At 36.0% G+C, this 18,274-nt stretch overlaps 1 protein-coding gene across 3 annotated transcripts in view; it reads left to right on the top strand.

Moving 5' to 3' along the window:
* Nucleotides 1-16,629, top strand: part of LOC132097646 (breakpoint cluster region protein-like) — a 42,707-nt gene extending 26,078 nt beyond the window's left edge. For all 3 annotated transcript variants that reach the window (XM_059503501.1, XM_059503500.1, XM_059503499.1), the window contains 19 exons: nucleotides 1,888-1,995; nucleotides 2,093-2,153; nucleotides 2,232-2,284; nucleotides 2,445-2,585; nucleotides 5,328-5,453; nucleotides 5,570-5,731; nucleotides 5,816-5,935; nucleotides 6,076-6,151; nucleotides 6,302-6,406; nucleotides 6,498-6,572; nucleotides 7,720-7,817; nucleotides 8,039-8,158; nucleotides 11,387-11,446; nucleotides 12,569-12,678; nucleotides 14,442-14,581; nucleotides 14,779-14,913; nucleotides 15,007-15,112; nucleotides 15,442-15,604; nucleotides 15,743-16,629. In XM_059503501.1, the coding sequence (XP_059359484.1) occupies nucleotides 1,888-1,995; nucleotides 2,093-2,153; nucleotides 2,232-2,284; nucleotides 2,445-2,585; nucleotides 5,328-5,453; nucleotides 5,570-5,731; nucleotides 5,816-5,935; nucleotides 6,076-6,151; nucleotides 6,302-6,406; nucleotides 6,498-6,572; nucleotides 7,720-7,817; nucleotides 8,039-8,158; nucleotides 11,387-11,446; nucleotides 12,569-12,678; nucleotides 14,442-14,581; nucleotides 14,779-14,913; nucleotides 15,007-15,112; nucleotides 15,442-15,604; nucleotides 15,743-15,832 (2,049 nt within the window). In that variant the 3' untranslated portion in view covers nucleotides 15,833-16,629. The remainder of the gene's footprint in view (nucleotides 1-1,887; nucleotides 1,996-2,092; nucleotides 2,154-2,231; nucleotides 2,285-2,444; nucleotides 2,586-5,327; nucleotides 5,454-5,569; nucleotides 5,732-5,815; nucleotides 5,936-6,075; nucleotides 6,152-6,301; nucleotides 6,407-6,497; nucleotides 6,573-7,719; nucleotides 7,818-8,038; nucleotides 8,159-11,386; nucleotides 11,447-12,568; nucleotides 12,679-14,441; nucleotides 14,582-14,778; nucleotides 14,914-15,006; nucleotides 15,113-15,441; nucleotides 15,605-15,742) is intronic.
* Nucleotides 16,630-18,274: the final 1,645 nt, after the last annotated feature.

The following is an 18,274-nucleotide window of genomic DNA, read 5'->3' as shown; positions in this document are numbered from 1 at the left end:
ACAATTGTCAAGCTGTAGGTTTTTGACCCCCTCACTGTAAATGAACTGGTTCATAAGAGTCATTTGTTTGTGAATCAGAATACAGTGGTCATGCTATATATTTTTGATTCACTGAAATGAACCAGTCCATTTTTACATGCATCCTTCAAGTACAACTCAATGAAAAGATGTTTCCTGACAATATTTCTGTTTTATTACTTTTAAAACAAACTGCAAACTTACATTCACAACTCAAAATATAGCTGTAGATGAAGCTAAAGATATATCTTCAGACCCCTTCACTAGAGGAGAGTCTTTAGAAAGAGGTTCTTTACATTCTTTAATGAGTATTCATCTTTTATCAGTGAGCGGAGTCAACAGCGCAATGTAATCCGTCTTTTTTCTGATCTCAGGGTAATGATGCTCATACTCTGGATGGCTCACAAGTTTCCTAAGTTGCAGTATATGGCTGTGTTGAAGGAAGTGCTTAACCTCTCTGTCTCGTGACAAGCCCCATCACAAGTCCTTCTCTTATTTACCCCAGTGTTGGCAGCACTCGAGATGTTGCCATGGAAAAGGCTTGTTATCTGTGCACATTTCACAGTTGTCTTTTGAATGGTGTTTTTCTTCGTGACACAAATGCTCATTCATAGCGACATAGTTTTCGCTTCGTTTACACCAAGTCACTTATTTTTTTGTTCTCTTAAAATTTAGTTTTTAGACAAACTCTGGAAAAAGTGTTTGTTTGTTTGTTTGTGTGTGTGTGAAATTGCTATATGTTCGTTTCATTATTGTTTTGTAAGTGATATTTGCTTTGATTTTTCTTTATTTTCTTCAGATATTACATGAAACATTCAAAAATTTGTTTGATGTTGTGGAATTAATGGCACAGCTATGGTTGTACATTTTTAAGAATTAATAATGCACAGTAAATATTCAAATGGTTCATTATAATAGCACTATTTGCTTAGATTATAATGGGTTCAATCATGTAATAATTTATTTTTTATTATGAAGTTATAATTTTGATAGTTTAAAGGGATTGTTCAACCAAAAATTTAAATCTGCTGAAACTGTACTTACCCTTAGGCTAAGATTTAAATGTATTTGTTTTTTCATCAAAACAGATTTGGGGAAATTTAGCATTACATCACTTGGTCAACAGTGTAGTGAATGGGTGCCGTCAGAATGAGAGTCCAAACAGCTGATAAAAACATCACAATGATCCACAAGTAATCTGCATGACTCCAGTGCATCAGTTAATGTGGTGTGGAGAGAAAAGCTGTGTGTTTGTAAGAAATAAATCTATAATTAATATGTTTTTAACTTCAAATGAGTCCATTGTATTGCTTTTATAGTGAATTCTGAAGAATCAGGAAAGAAACAGATCAAGCACCGTTTAAAGTGAAAACAGTTCATAATTTGTCTGGATTTTGATGAGAGAGAACATATTGTGAATTTTTCTGATGTATTTATCAGCTGTTTAAGCTCTCAATCTGATGGCACCCATTCACTGCAGAGGATGCAAGTGATGTTATGCTACATTTCTCCAAATCTGTTTTGATGAAGAAAATCTTGGATGGCTTATAGAGGAGTACATTTTCAGCAAAAATGTGTTTTTGGCTAAACTATTCCTTTAAGATTGACTAATTACATCACTGTGATAATTTGTCTGCTGTATTGAGCGCTGTTATATTAATGCAGCATCAGGCTGGTATTTACTTGTCTTTGAATATCAGAAGCATGTTGACCATGCCAAAACAGGCCACGAAAAACTGCCTGCTCAACCTTAGTAAGCAGAATTAAGCCAATGTAACATACATGAGTAATCCGCCTCTAGCACTGAGACTTTTATCTTTAAACCACCTTCTGTCTCACTCTCTCCTGTTGTTTTATCTTCCCACACAGGCCAGCCAGCTCGGCGTGTACAGAGCTTTTGTGGACAACTATAAGGTTGCCGTGGAAACAGCCGAAAAGTGTTGTCAAGCCAATTCTCAGTTTGCAGAGATTTCAGAGGTCAGGTTTGAAGGCACTTACATTATACTGTCAAAACAAAGCCTGATATCTTTGCCTCCTTGTAAATTTGTGTATTTGTTTACCGTTTCACCTTCAGAATCTGAAAGTCAAGAGCGCTAAAGAGGGTAAAGATCAGAATGCCAAGAACTCTCTGGAAAGTAAGTCGTTTTTCCACATTTACTGTCCTTTTACACCACTTAGTATTCTGATCACTCTTTTGCCTCACTCGTTCTCAGCGCTGCTGTATAAACCAGTGGATCGAGTCACTCGCAGTACCCTCGTCCTCCACGTGAGTAAAACTAAAAGAACGTAAAAGAAAATCAATCATTTTGAGAATGTTTTCAGGTTAGTGGTGTAATAATGCTCATGTTTTATTTGGATGAGCTTAAGCTGTGTTTATTTACATGTTACACGTGTTTTGGCATAATTGATAAGTCTGTGTGTTTCAGGACCTGTTGAAGCACACCCCATCCAGTCATCCAGATCACCCCCTCCTGCAGGATGCCCTCCGCATTTCCCAGAACTTCCTCTCCAGCATTAATGAGGAGATCACGCCCCGCCGTCAGTCTATGACAGTGAAGAAAGGAGAGGTCAGTGCTGCCCAGTGACAGAGCAGACTGTACGTCCAAGACCTTACATTTTTCTCTCTTTCTGGGCTTTGAACATGGTAGCTGCATTGCTGTCAAATCAATGCAGGGTCAGAATCAGAAAGCTCTCGGATTTCATCCAAAATATCTTAATTTGTGTTCTGAAGATGAACAAAGGTCTAATGGGTTTAGAACACGAGGGTGAGTAATTAATGACAGAATATTCATTTTTGGGTGAACTATCTCTTTAAGTCTGATAAAATACGATAAATATAAAAAAACATGAAAGATAAACAACTCTGAAGACAAAATATCATGGTGTCTTTTTATGACAAAGCAAGGTTTGTTCAGACTTTAAAAAGTTATGTGGCGCGACTTTTAAAAATGAATGATATTTATGAATATAATTTATGTAAAAAAAAAAAAAATAAATTAAAAAAAAACATTGAAAAATATATTTAAAAATCTTTTTAAGTAATTATTAATTGTTAATGTAATTATTAATATGTGTATGAGTTCAAGGGGTCCAGGCCAGAAGAAAAACCCTTGCTGATAAACTGTTGTACTGTAACTCTTAGTAATATTTTACGACAAATGTATAAATGTTCATCAGTAAGCATAATGCTTCAAGTGTCCCATCAACAATATAATCATCTCCACCTTCCTGTTCCCCTTCCTCCTTTATCAAAGGCCGTTTTAGCGAAATGAGAAGCATCTCAACACCCTTTCCAGCGTCAGAATGAACACATACGTGTATTCGCACACTCTCCCGACCCCTCTGAACTCTGAGTCAGTTGAGCTTGCACTAGACTTCCTCGCAGATTACTGGAAAACTGTGTGGGAGGTGGCTCTCTGATTGTAGGCTTGTGGACATGCCAGGCATTTTTATTGAAGAAAATACAGAGATACAATTCAAAGATAGCAATCATTTATTATTAGAATTATTAAAGGGATGTCTGACATAAGCTGGGGAACAGTACAGCCCAACTTAGTCATGATTCCAGTAAAGAATTGTACTAAGATTTTTTAATTTTTTTATCACTTTGCAGGAACTGATGATAAAACATCATTATACAATCCTACAAGAAAGCATTCATCAAAAATACATTTTTTCGACATCAACTGTGCACCTTTGCCAGACACACAAGGTCTTAAATATCTTTTTGTTTCTCTATTGGGATCCAACAAACAAGTTTGTATCAAAGAAGTATAAAAGGCCCTTGATTATTTTTTATGGATCACGAAAGGAGAAATTATAAAGACTGTGGTCAGTAAATTTGCCAAATTTAATGTATGAAAACAGAAGCTTTCTAAAAGTACAAATATTACAATTCTAATATAATGATTTAACGAAAAAACATCACCAAAAACAGAATATATATCACCAAAAACATAATAATAGAATAATATTGAAAATATATTTCACAGCACATTTACATTTTCTAACAATGCCTGTTCAGAAAGAAAATAATTCTACTACACTGCATTATCATTTGTCAGGGTATCTTGGTCCATGTCCTGTTTAATTATTGTCATGGAGATGATGGATTTCCAGTTCATGGACATGTGCTGCTTCTTATCTTCGGCTGTTTTAGCAGATGTCTCTAAATGTGGCCAAAGTCAATACTGCACCCGTATATCATGTTGGCCAAATCCTGGTGTACTTTGGGAGAAAAAAAATGCAAGTTTAGACATAAGGGATAAACACACACACACACACACACACAATGAAGCCAGGGTCACAGGTCATAGCCATTGTTTTGAATGCATCAACACACACACACACAAACAGAGACATTCAGACCATGAAAAGAGCAGATGTCTTTCACATATGCCGCACACCCTTCAATTAGGGGAAGATTCGGTCACCCAAGAGTGCAAATGCACACCCAGCTGTAAAGAATGACCTGAGATGAACATCTTGTACAGAACTTTGATATTGCTTTGCTATTTTAAGGACAACGTTTAGTTTTAGTATTTTTGTTAGTGGAATATATTGTTTTCAATCCATTTAAGGTTAACACTTTTCCTCTAACCTGACATACAGTAGGTAATTACCATCAATATCTGCCTTTTGTAAATCATCTCACCCAGCACACTTTTTTCATCCTATCGAGCCGCGCTTGTCCATGGTTGAAACCCCCTCAGGCTGCCATCATTATCATGAAAATAGCTCCCGTGACTCACCCACCATAGCGCAATTTCTTAAGTATGCCATGCCTCCATCTGAGTGAATGAGTCTGAGCCTCTCATTGGCTGTTTTCCTCCTCACCTACTTTAAATGACCCTGTGCTTAAGGCAAAATAGTGACTGCCACTGATTCACAGGGCAGTGAGTGAACAACACATTAACGCCCCCTATTGGTAATTTGTTGAAACTATGTGTGTTTTTGGTAAAAAAAAAAAAAATGATGGTCCCTTTTCACATTCCCAGAGTTCACAGAAGCAGAGAGTCTCAAACTACAACATATATATATAAAAAATCCACAACAGCAATTTATGACTTTCCAAAAGAGGGAAAAATATAGAAAGAGAGCGATTATTTGTGTTGGTCAGAACAGAAAAGATGTCGGATTTGTCATCACTCTCTTGTATTAAAACACTCGCACAGCAGCATTAAGTAGTTTTTTGTAATTTAATTTCAAGGTATTATAACACAAAGTATAGTTTTATAGATGTGCATTACATTAAAAAAAATGAAAATATAAAAACTGTTAGATTTACATGTCTTTAAATGTCTTTAAAGAATCGACAGCTTCTCAGAGACCAGTTTATGGTGGAGTTAGTAGAAGGGGCACGAAAACTTCGGCATGTCTTCCTCTTCACCGACCTGCTGCTTTGCGCCAAATTGAAGAAACAAACTGGAGGGCAAGTCAATCTACCTTTTTTTTTCACCTGTAGAAACATTCCTCATTTCAAAGTTGCATTTTTTCTATCTTTATCATAATTTGTGACCTCTGGTTTCTGGCTCTTCCTGTGTTCAGGAAGGGGCAGCAGTATGACTGTAAGTGGTATATCCCACTAGCTGACGTCACCTTTCAGACCATCGATGAATCGGAGTCTTCACCGGTCCCCCAGATACCAGTGGAGGAGATAGATGCTATGAAGGTCAAGATCTCCCAGATTAAGAACGAGATTCAGAGAGAAAAGGTAGATAAGTGGATTAAATATTAAACACTCAGTTTTGTGTTCATGGTTTCTCACCTCCTTCCTCTCATTCTCTCATGTTTTCAGAGAGTTTGTGAAAGAGGGAAAGTCCTTGATCGTCTCAAGAAGAAACTGTGTGAACAGGAATCTCTGCTGCTGCTCATATCTCCATGCATGGCCTTCAGAGTCAGCAACAGGAACGGCAAGGTGAATCAAGACCAGACAATTTCCATTTTTTTAAATTCCCCAAAAGAAAACATATTAACATTGGAAATTTAATATAGTCTATTAAAAAATAAAACATTCCCAAAAGTTCTTATTTCCTGTGTTTTATTTGTGTATTCCAGGGCTATACGTTCCTGATTTCATCTGATTACGAGCGAGAAGAATGGAGGGAGATCATTCGGGAACAGCAGAAAAAGTGTAAGCATTGCTGGTCCTCGCAGAAACCTTCCTACCTTCCAAGAAAATCACAGCAGGACTCTTTAAACTGCTCTTTTCCTTCAGTAACTTACTGGTTAAATGCAGATATTGGTGACTTCACTGAGTGAGTCCCTCTTGGTTTTCTCACAGGTTTCAAGAGTTTTTCTTTGACTTCCCTGGAGTTGCAGATGCTCACCAACTCCTGCGTGAAGCTCCAGACAGTTCACAATGTTCCTCTGACAATCAATAAAGAAGGTGAGTGCCTTTTTTGTTTTGTTTTATTAAGATCTATATTGTCTATATTTGATGTCTTTCTACTGTATTTTCTGTGGTTTTCTCCCATTAGATGATGAATCCACGGGGCTGTATGGCTTTCTAAATGTGATTGTTCATTCTGCAACAGGGCTGAAACAGAGCTTGAGTAAGTTGTCTGGCACGGGATGTCTCACCTAGTTTAGTGTGTTTTTTCAGCACTTACAATTAGATGGAATGAAATCCGGCTCACAGTAATCATTAAATTATTGAATGCTTCCCTAATATGTGCGCACATGCATGAAAACACCTGACATGCTCCCTGCTGTTGTTGGGCAGAGTTCTGTCTATGAGCAGCTGTGGGACGGGTGGATTAAAAGGGAACACTGCGTTCCTTCTTAAAGCTAACGCTCCATCACTAATTGATGTATTTCTTTGTTCTTGCTCGTTCATTGCTTGGGCTTTCTTGTAGGATTTGTCCTCAATAGCATCTTCCTTACTGTATATACCATGGTGACAATAAAAAGATAAGTAATAAGAGCCCAAAGCTCTTCACATTAAAAGTAAAGAAATATTCTTACAACTAGACTATATGCACTACCATCTGTAAGCTTTTTTGTATATTTGCACTTTTAAATTGCTACTTTTTATACAAAAGATTTACATTTTTCTTATAAATCCTGTTCTTTTGAGCTTTTATATTCATCAAAGAATCCTTGAAAATATGTATTATGGCTTCCACAAAGGTATTAGACAGCACAACTGGTTTCAACATTGATAATAATAAGAAAGTTTATTGAGCACCAAATCAGTAAATTAGCATGATTTCTGAAAGATCATGTGACACTGAAGTAATGGCAGCTGAAAATTCATTTTTTGACTATTAATATTTCACAATATTACTGTTTTACTGTATTTTGATCAAACCTCTATTAAAAAAATTTAAACATTTTACCACCCCCACATTTCTGAAGGATTATGTAAATAAATTAGCATTTTATAATGTTATAGAGTGTTGACAGCTGCTTTTTATTGCTTATTCATTTAAATAATTGTTACATTTATTACATATTATTCTTTTTTTTCTAAAATATTTAATTCAGTCATTTATACACAAGAATTAAGCATATCAAATAAAAAGAACATTTATATTTAAATAAACTTTTTACTTATATTTGGGATTTTGGACATACTGCCCATCCCCGTGTGGAAAAATAACTTTCAATTTCTGAATCATATAAAACAAACAAAACAAATGTACATTTGATCATGGTTTTGTATGTAAGCAGCTTGTTGTCTCTTCTCTCCCCCTCCAGATCTGTACTGTACATTGGAGGTGGACTCGTTCGGCTATTTTGTGAACAAAGCAAAAACTCGTGTGTATAGAGACACCACAGAGCCAAACTGGAATGAGGTCAGAACTGCAGCCCATCCTCAGCACCTAGTAGCCTTCAGAAACATTTAGAGAAACCTAAGGCATTTGAGAGACAGATAGAATAATTAATCCTTGTGCTACAATAAAATTCGATCCCAGTAGATGAGCTTGAATTACACTCTGCAGCTTTAAATATGAAAAGACATTATAATGCAAGTTGAACAATGTGATTAAATGGAGGTTGGACTCTCTTTTGGCAGGAGTTTGAGATCGAGCTAGAGGGCTCTCAGACCCTCAGACTGCTGTGCTACAGTAAGGTCAAACAGTGCAGGGATGATGGGGAGAACATGGATCGCATCATGGCCAAAGGACAGATTCAGGTTTGCCTGCTTATTATATGATATTTCAAAATATGTGACCCTGGTCATAAGGGTCCATTTTTTGAGACTGAGATTTATACATCAGCTGAAAGCTGAATAAACAAGCTTTCCATTGATGTAATGTATGGATTGTTATGATAGGACAATATTTGGCTGAGATATAACTATTTGAAAATCTAGAATCTGAGGGTGCGAAAAAATTGCCTTTTAAATTTGTCTAAATTAAGTTCTTAGAAATGCATATTACTAATCAAAAAACAAGTTTTGATATATTTACAAAAGGAAATTTACTAAATATCTTCATGGAACATGATTTTTACTTAATATCCTAATGATTTTTTGGCATAAAAGAACATTTTGACCCATACAATGTACTGTATTGTTGTCTATAGCTACAAATATAGGCGTGCTACTTATGACTGGTTTTGAACTGCTTATGTCCTCACCAACAAACACTGGACAGTTAACATCTCAGATATCACCTGTTCTCATTTTTTAACACTGTTGAACACGGTCGTTTTGATTTAGCATATTATCAGACTTACTTTCACAGTGCTTTTTTATAATAGTAGTGTATTTTAGTAGGGCTAAAACTAAAAAATGGTGTTTATTAATGAATTAATCCAATTATACAGTATATTTGATACATTTTCATAGAAGTACATTTTCACTATTGTGAAGTGACTGACACTGTTTCTCTGTGCGCAAATCCAAGTAATCAATTAGGAAATTGTGTTATTTCGTTATCGATTTTATTGATTAATCATAAATCCCAGGATAAAACAAGCAATCTATAACCTGCTTATCCATAGTGACTAAGCATTTACATTTTTAATTCCTAATGCAATGAACAGAGCAAAGCGGGTAAGTTGTTCAGTTGGATAATGCGGTGGTGTGTTCGTGTCACCAGTGAAACCTGAGCTCCGGCCTTAGGGAAATGCTTAGGTGTTGTGCTAGAGAAGGATTAGAAGGACTGTACTATGGGTTGTCGTTGCTGTCTGGAAATGCTCCAAAGAGAAAGTAGGACATGACAAGCTGACAGAGTCCCAGAGAGGCAGGTGTGAAACTACGGATGAGTTCAGTTAAAGTCAGCATCAGCAAATGAAAGCTTTTGTTTTAATCACATGACCCTTTGATTTATGGCAACCATGTTTTTTTTTTTCTGTGGCCACGAACCATATAGATCTCAGCTGTTTAGTCTAAACACTCCAAACAAGATCCTTTATATCTGTTCACATAGAGTTCAAACTTTTTCAGTATCTTCTCAAATGATTGTTATGGCAGGATATATACTACATAATACTGCCCTAAACATAAGAAGTGGCAAATTTCTTCGCTGATACGCAGAAAAGCACTTGAACGAACCCTTGAAATTGTCTTGAATGTGTTGTTGGTAGGTCAGCTGCCACACTGGGCCGTAATCATCAGGGAGGGAGGAGATTCTGTAGTTAATCTGTGTGACAGCTCCGTCAGGGAAGCTATGTGTGTGAACTCAAGAATATATCAGAGACATTCACAATGAACTGCTTCAGGGTGACATGGAATGCCAGTTGGCCGTTGTGCTAGAAGATCGATATTGGACTGTGCTTCTGTGAGCGGAGAGGGATTCCTGTTCTTGTACCCTGCTGCATCTTGTCAATAACATAGTAGCATTCTTTGAGAAACCTGAGCCAGATGGGAAAAAAGGACCAGATGCAGGATAGTGAAGAGCATTATGGTGGAATGAAGGCTGTGAGCAGTAAACTGATGAAGGAGGAGTTGATTAGCATCTGTGCGGTGGAGGAAGAGGAGAAACAGGTGGAGGAGGAGGAGGACATTGGCCTCAGGAGGGGTCCCAGCACTGGGGCTCGACTCTGGGGTATTCACGCTTCTCAGGCAGAAGGTAACAAGAGCCTTGAGTCCTCATGTGTGGAGATTTAGGAAATAAACTCAGTTTGTTCATTTGGTTTGAGATGAATATTGTTAAGCAGGCTGGTTAGGAATTGAGATTTTGAATTGTTTGATGTGGATTTTGCTATCAATCACTTCAGGGATATTTTTCATTGGTCAGCATTTTGTTTTTTTTGGTAAGTAGGGTATGTTTTATTTGTTAGTGATCTGAAAAATATTAAGGCTTGAGACTTATGCATTGATGGAGTACATAAGAAAAAAAAACTGGTGTATGGCATGTGATTACAAACTGGTGACTTCCAGGGGGCAGCAAGGGACTGCTGGGGCTCAAAATGTGTTTTTAGGACAGTCAAAGTTAACTTAAGTTATAATTAGATATATTAAATCTGCATTAGTTTTGTGGAAAACTGTCAAATGCTTCTTCAATTTAAAAGCAATGCTTTTAAAAATGTTTTTTTTAATTTAATTTATTCTTGTGATTGCAAATCTGAATTTTCAGCAATCATTACTCCAGTCTTTAGTGACACATAATTCCTAAATCATTCGAATATGCTGATTTGCTTCTTAAGAAACACTTAATATTATCATCAATGTTAAAAATAGTTGTGCAGCTTAATATTTTTGTGTAAACTGATGATTAAACATCACACATGAATCTAGACACAGTCTAAAACAATATTTTACGCCCATGATGAAATGATGTTATACAGAAGACTCCAGATGTGTTCTGAACATATGAAATATGACATTGATTTTTGCTGTTATTTCACAATGTACGAGTGCACCAGTTGCCTCAAATGACAGTCGGATAGTTTGGCATGAGTAAAGCTAACCAATCAATACAGGTTTTTCCATTGGCAGCAAGCTGGTAATTTTTGTTGTCACAACACCCATAGCAAACCACAATAAATACAAACTGACGCCCTGGTATTAGAGACATGATTAGAACAGAATCTGTCACCAGATTAATGCTGACAACTATGACTATGTGGACGTTATGTAATACTATAAAACTGGGGAGGATGGACATATCATAAAGAAGGAAAACTGTACTGATGTTACTGTTCTTTAGGTTATGCAGTGATGATTTTTTTGTCTGTTTCAGTTAAGCTGAAATAGCATTGTGCATTGGTTTGCATCATTCACATACTGTACTGTGTGTCTGGGCAGCTATTCATTTGTCCTGGCTCAGTGCATTTGTTTATTTATTTTTGTGAAATATAGATACTTTACAGTAGAGTGTTTACTGAGCTGCCATTTTTAGCAGGTGACTCAGTGTTTGGGTCACGCTCAGAAAAGGTTTATCCTCTTGATTGACATTTGTCTCTGTTTTCACAGCTGGATCCTCAGGCGCTGCAGGGTAAAGACTGGCAGAGGACAGTTATCAGCACGAATGGGGTCAGTGGGACTCATCCTGCACAATAATAACACAGTTACTAATAATAGGAACAGTCGTTTTAATAAATGGCCATTTATATTTAAACAGGCCAGCACACTTGATTAAGATCATCTGGATATGTCTGGGAAGTGAATAATATATGTGGCTGTATCATTGCTGAACACTTAAATGATGATACCTTGTAATTATATATACTATAGATACTTATCACGTGTCTCTTTTGCAGATTTTGAAAGATATGTAAATACCATTATGTAGAAAAGGTTTTTGTATTTTTACTGCTCTACAAGTGGTATAACAGATACATTTCAGTACTTGTCATTTGTCAGAATAATAACTAAAATTACATAAATGACCCTGTTCAAAACTCCCCATATATATTTAACACTAATTTGTGAAATGTTTTTGTGTGTGTCTATGTCTATTTATATATAGTATCATTCAAAAGTGGGGTCAGGACGCTTTTTAAAAAAAAAGTAGTTTCATTTGTTTAAGGCAGTATTTATTTGAAAATTTGGTAAAAACAGTAATATTGTTACAATTGAAAATAACTGTTGTTTTGTTTTTTATTTATTTTTTATATATATATATATTTTAAAACGTAATTTAAATTCATGTAAAGGCAAAGCTAAATATTTAGCAACTTCAGTGAATTTTTACGTCAGTCTTCAGAATCTCAAGATCCTTCAGAAATCATTCTAATATGCTAATTTGGTGCTCAAGTAACATTTCTTATCATATAGAAAACAGTTGCACTACTTATTTGTTTTATGTATTTATTATTATTATTATTTTTTAGGATTCGTTTAGTAGAGAAATCAATAGAAATCTCATGTAACAATGTAAAATAGATAAATTTAATGCATTCTTACTGAATAAAAATATTGAGTTCTTTAGACAGAGCTGTTCTTTTTTCAGTTAACATCCTTAAATCAGTATATAACGATCATTTGTCTGCCATCAAGTTTTTGCAATATGAAGCACAATGATGGATTATCATGGTCATGTGGCTTGATATTAAACTGATGGCCACAGCTTCCAGTGATTTAATTTGTGATTATTTGATAGGTTGGATTGAGTTGTTTTGTTCTCATCAGTGAAATGTTCATCACTCTTTCCAGATTGAGGTCAAGCTGTCGATGCGGTTTACCAGCAGAGAGTTCAGTCTGAAGAGGATGCCGTCCAGAAAACAGTCCGGAGTGTTTGGAGTCAAAATCGGGGCTGTTACTAAGTGAGTCAACCAGCTAATCAGTCAATCCAGTGTATGACTGATACAAATACACTATACACAGTTTTAATTAAAAAAAACGTATTACATTATTTTCCCTTTTAAAAGAGAAGAACATGAATAGCATTTCAGTAAATGAATATGTCATATTATATGATTGCTGTCATATTAGTAGCCTTATTAAAAGCTAAATATGACTTATTTTTGGATATTTTCAAAACTGGAAACTTGTATTTAAATAGTGCTGTATCCACAACACTAGATGTCAGTATAAGTAAAAAAAACTGTTTAAAAGGCTAGTATTTGTGCCTATATTAAAGAGATAGTTCACCCAAAAATGAAAATTTGATGTTTGTCTGCTTACCCCCCAGGGCATCCAAGATATTGGTGACTTTGTTTCTTCAATAGAACACAAACAGAGATTTTTAAATAAAACATTTGCAGTCTGTAAGTCTTATAATGCAAGTGGATGGGAATCACGGCTAAAACATACAATAAAACTAAAAGAAACATACAAAAACAAAACCAAATCAAACCCTGTGGCTTGTGACGATAAACTGATGTGTAAAGACACAAAATGATCTGTCTGTGCAAGAAACTGAATGCACTGCGTCTTCTTCTTCTTGCTTTACGGCGGATCGCAGACATATTAGTGCATTACTGCCACCGTTCTCTCAAGTGGACCATTGAGACTCTATCTACAGTCTCAATTAGGAGTGTCAATGTTCCACTTGAGAGAACGCCGTGGATTCCCATCCACTTGCATTATATAACTAACTGTCTGCAGTTGTTTGTAAAAATCTCAGTTTGTGTTCTGCTGAAGAAACAAAGTCACCAATATCTTGGATGCCCTGGGGGCAAGTAGATAAACATCACATTTTCATTTTTGGGTGAACTATCTCTTTAAGGATTAATATAGTTATATTGTATTGTAATTGTTTATGCCAGTTTTATGTCAGACTGCCAGTCGTGATTCAGTGATCCAACAGCAACACCAGTCAGCTGTCAGCCATGTTTCCCATAACTTAGAGGACACAGGGACCCTTCTCCGAGTATTTTCCTAGACCCACACGACTCAAATGAGGGCTCATAAAAATAAGGAGGGGGGACTTCCTTTTAATAAAGCTGAGGAAAGGTGGTCTCCGTCAGATGGGTTCTTAAAAGCTTAAAGGAAAACAGAAAACAACCCCATTATAGACTTCCTGAGAATAAGGAAGAAATTATTATTAAAGGAAAGGGTTTGCCAAGGGCTCCCCTCAGAGAACTGCAATAAAAACAGGACTGTGGATTTAGGAATTAGACTCTCAGATATGCATTTTCTGTAGTTTAACAATTTAACAGCCATTCATTTTGTCCTTTAAAAATGCTTGTTTTTTTTAACTTGACAGTTTTGGAAGGAGTGTATGGTAGACAGATTTTTATTTAAAAAATTTCTCAGGTAGTCTCATTAAGATGTTGATTTTGGGATAATTGAATGCCGTGTCAGGATAATGCAGATGGAGGTTTAAATATAGGCTATGAGAACGTTGATACAGCAAAATAATTTTTCCATTCATAGTGAACAAATAAAGAATCTTAGAATATTTACTTCACAGAAATGTGCCAAGAGAATTTTCCATGAAATTCATTTGAACAAAAAGCTTGTTCCCATAATCTTCTGTGGTCATAGTATTTACAGCTTTAATACCCCAAAAAATGAGCACAAATCATTTGAAATATATTTTCCAGATGCTGGTTATTGACTCATGTGTGTTTGTTGCTCTTAGACGGGAGCACTCCAAAGTGCCTCTTATTGTGAGACAGTGTGTAGAAGAGATTGAGCGCAGAGGGATGGAGGAAGTGGGCATCTATCGCGTCTCTGGTGTGGCCACAGACATCCAGGCCCTAAAAGCTGCCTTTGAGGCCAGTAAGTACTTCAGTAATTCTTCTAGGGATGAACCTACAATTAAATTAAATAACAATAAATTAAATGTAAAAAATATTAAAACGGAATTAAACTTTAAATATTCAAATAGAATTACATGTATTTTAATGTATTATATATTTAATATTATATGTGTTGTTGTTATGGCTAAAAATGAGTATTTTTTTGTGAATTAACAGATAATAAAGATGTTTCAGTTATGATGAGTGAGATGGACGTGAATGCCATCGCTGGAACGCTGAAGCTTTACTTCAGAGAGCTTCCTGAGCCCCTCTTCACTGACGAACTCTACACAAATTTCACTGAAGGCATTGGTCGGTGGTCTTTTTTTTTAAGTTCTAATGTATAATAATGTATTCAAAACCCTTCATGTTAATCATTTATTTTTGTTTATTTGTTTTCTTCAGCATTATCAGACAGTGTGGCAAAGGAAAGCTGTATGCTCAATTTGTTGCTCTCTCTACCTGAACCCAACCTGCTGACCTTCCTGTTTCTACTGGACCATCTGAAGAGGTGCAGTCTGATCCCATCAAACTATTTCAGTAACATGATTCCTAAGTGAAACTAGATTTAAACTGGTGTTTGCGATATGATACAAATCTAGAACCAGAAGAAACCACTTAAAACACTAGCTACAGCATAGCAGTGTACTACTTTTTTTTCCTTCTTCACAAAACTATATGCAATATCCCAAATAGAATAGAATAATCACAATTAACCCCATAATTTACAGTCAGTCTTTAATAAGCAAAAAGAGTAACTTTTTTAGGGGCAGCCAAGCACCATTCACATTTGTTTAAGACCTTTAATCTGACTGAAACTTTCTTCTTTATTTTCATCAGGGTTGCTGAGAATGAGATCGTCAACAAGATGTCCTTCCACAATCTCGCCACAGTATTCGGCCCGACCCTCCTTCGCCCCTCTGAAAAGGACAGTAAAATTCCAGCCAATCCAACGCAGCCCATCTCTATGAGTGACAGCTGGTCTCTTGAGGTTATGTCTCAGGTAACACACATACACTATGTTCTAGACTACTAGAGCTCTGATTAGAACTGCCCTGAAGTCTGAAAGTATCAAAATGGGTCACATACAAAATAATAGTTGTGTTGATGTTGATGTATTTGTTCCTCTCCGTCTCTGTAGGTCCAGGTATTACTGTACTTCCTGCAGCTGGAGACGATCCCTACTCCGGATAGTAAACGGCAGAGTATGCTTTTCTCCACGGAGGTTTGAAAAGGAGCTCAGATGCATTATGGTGTGAAATGCACTAGGACTGATTCAGCATGCGACCAATGGAGGGCACCAACATCCTACTGATATCTTACAAGCGGAGTGAATTCCCTGCATCAGTAGCATTCTGTTGATACAGTATCTCTTTAGTGAAGAATGACAAGGCAGTCTGATATCTTTTCATGGACTCACTGTTACAAGCACTTAGAGTTGCGTTCAACATGCACGTGATGTTGCTTATTTTCACTGTCATCCATTGTAGGATTTCTGACTGAATGGGGGCTCACACTTTGAGTGCCAAGCTTCTCGCAGATCACTGGAAGGTGAATGTTATTCTTGCGTTCTCTCTTGTTCCTTTCAGCACTGTGGGTTTATAAAGAATTACACATTCCAGTTTTCCATAAACGCTTTATTTGATCTGACATTTTGCTCACCTATGATTTATGTCTTCCCGTGGTGAGGGCTACGGAACATCTGAATACGCAAATCATAAGGAGGAACACATTTATATGGCCCCTTTCTGATGGATAAAACACAACACCGAGAACTAAATTGAGAGGTCCTTTAACCAAGGTGTGACTATGATCAACATATTGGTTCAAAACTAAAAAGAATATACGACACAATTATAGTTTACCATTCCCATGATTCCCAAGTGTGAACATTCCTTTTGTTTTATGAAAACATCTCTCTGTTTTATCTCGCATAAATCCAACTAATATTGGATTACAGAGCCGATATTAAAACAATACAGCGCACTTTGGTCAAATCAAATGATATTATAGGACTATACCACATTATTTTTCTTAACATAACTTAGGAAAATAACTTAAGTCTTTATATCACTTAAGGTATCATAGGAAATGATTAACTCTAACTGATGGACTCGATTTGAATATAGGAGTTCTCCATTAAAATAATATCACGGCTACATTCGTTTTCTGTATTCAAGAAATTGCAAAAAAAATTTACTTAATTCGAACACTGTAAATTTTTCTTGTTTAAGTGTTAGGGTTCGTTATATTTTCATTTTGTAAAACTTTTTTGGCCTTTGCTGTTCACAAAACTTGCAAGCATTTTGCGATCCTGAACAGTGCCAATATCTTGTCCTGTTAAGTGTGTGTGTAAAATTGTTCAGATTATTATGGCTAATATGCATATATCTTTATTATGTTGTTCAGAGCAAAGGAGAGGTTGTGTATTATTAGGATGTCATGTAACATGCAGGCATGTTGTTTTGTTTCTTTTAGAGATCTCCTTTAGTTATTGTGCGACATATTCTTTACACTTGTGTATTTCCTGTGACATTCCTGTAATTGTATTGAAAATCATTGCCTTTCTCGGTTCTTATTCCATTGTATGTTCTGGAATCTGTACTTCCTTTATGAAGCTCCTGCTTGAATTACAGCTATACCCATTCCTCCTTTTTCTTTCTTTTATTTGGTCCATTACTCGCTGTATACTGATGAAGATATTCTTGGCTGCCATTTTACAACCCAGCTTCTGATGAGGAAATGTTCTGTATATGGATAAGTATGGCACAGTGTGGATTAAGGAGATGGATCACAATAAACTCCTTCATCCTCTTGTTTCCACAGAGCCATTGACTGTTCTGTGTTTATCTGACCGATGGCCAAGTACATTAAACAGTCCTCAATAAGAGATAGCATTACTCCCCAGAAGACGTTAGGACACAGTGGTTTGCGTTCAGCATTCTTTCCTCTCCTGGAGCTCTAATGCTGAAACAATAGACTTCATTTATTATTATTACTGGACGATATTGAAACTGCACAATGCTATTGTATGGCAGACCTGTAACATTAAATGTGGCCATGTGATTCTGTACAAAGTAGATGAATAATAAATTTAAAGTTGGTTAAAATGATAATTACAGATCCCATGTTTTTGTTGATATGTTTAATAAAGCATTCTCTAACATTTAATCTATGTTAATGAAAAATAGGCAGTTCCAAACATGTCAATCTGTTATAAGAAAACTAAGTTTTTGCAGTATTTTATGGTGAATGTAAGATCATCTGAATGGTAGTTTAATTCAGGCTAAATCTGCAAACAATTTTGGGAACAAATTTTATTTTTCAGTTTTGGGAATTATTTCATTTTTTCATTTAATGCTTAATAATGGCTAAATAACAAATCAGGATTTTAAGTTTTATATAGACATGCAGTGTTGGGCAGTAATGCGTTATTAATAAATGCATGCAACATGAGCAGTTTTTAATCTAAATTAGATTGTATAATTTCTAAATTTTGAAGCAAAAACAGAATGTTTTGACTTCAGTTTTGTGAAACTAATAAAAATATCAGCATGAAACAGAAACAGCAGACGATCTGAACGAGACGCAGATCCACTCTCTGCCAGCAGGTGGAGCTTATAAGCTTTATAAAGTGTTTCCTTGGTTACCGCTGTAAACAAAGCAGCGCTGC

The sequence above is a fragment of the Carassius carassius genome, chromosome 21 (genome assembly GCF_963082965.1).
Source record: "Carassius carassius chromosome 21, fCarCar2.1, whole genome shotgun sequence".
In the NCBI taxonomy this organism is placed as follows: domain Eukaryota; kingdom Metazoa; phylum Chordata; class Actinopteri; order Cypriniformes; family Cyprinidae; genus Carassius; species Carassius carassius.
The sequence above is the reverse complement of the archived record's forward strand: the minus strand, read 5'-3'. Positions and strand labels throughout refer to the sequence as shown.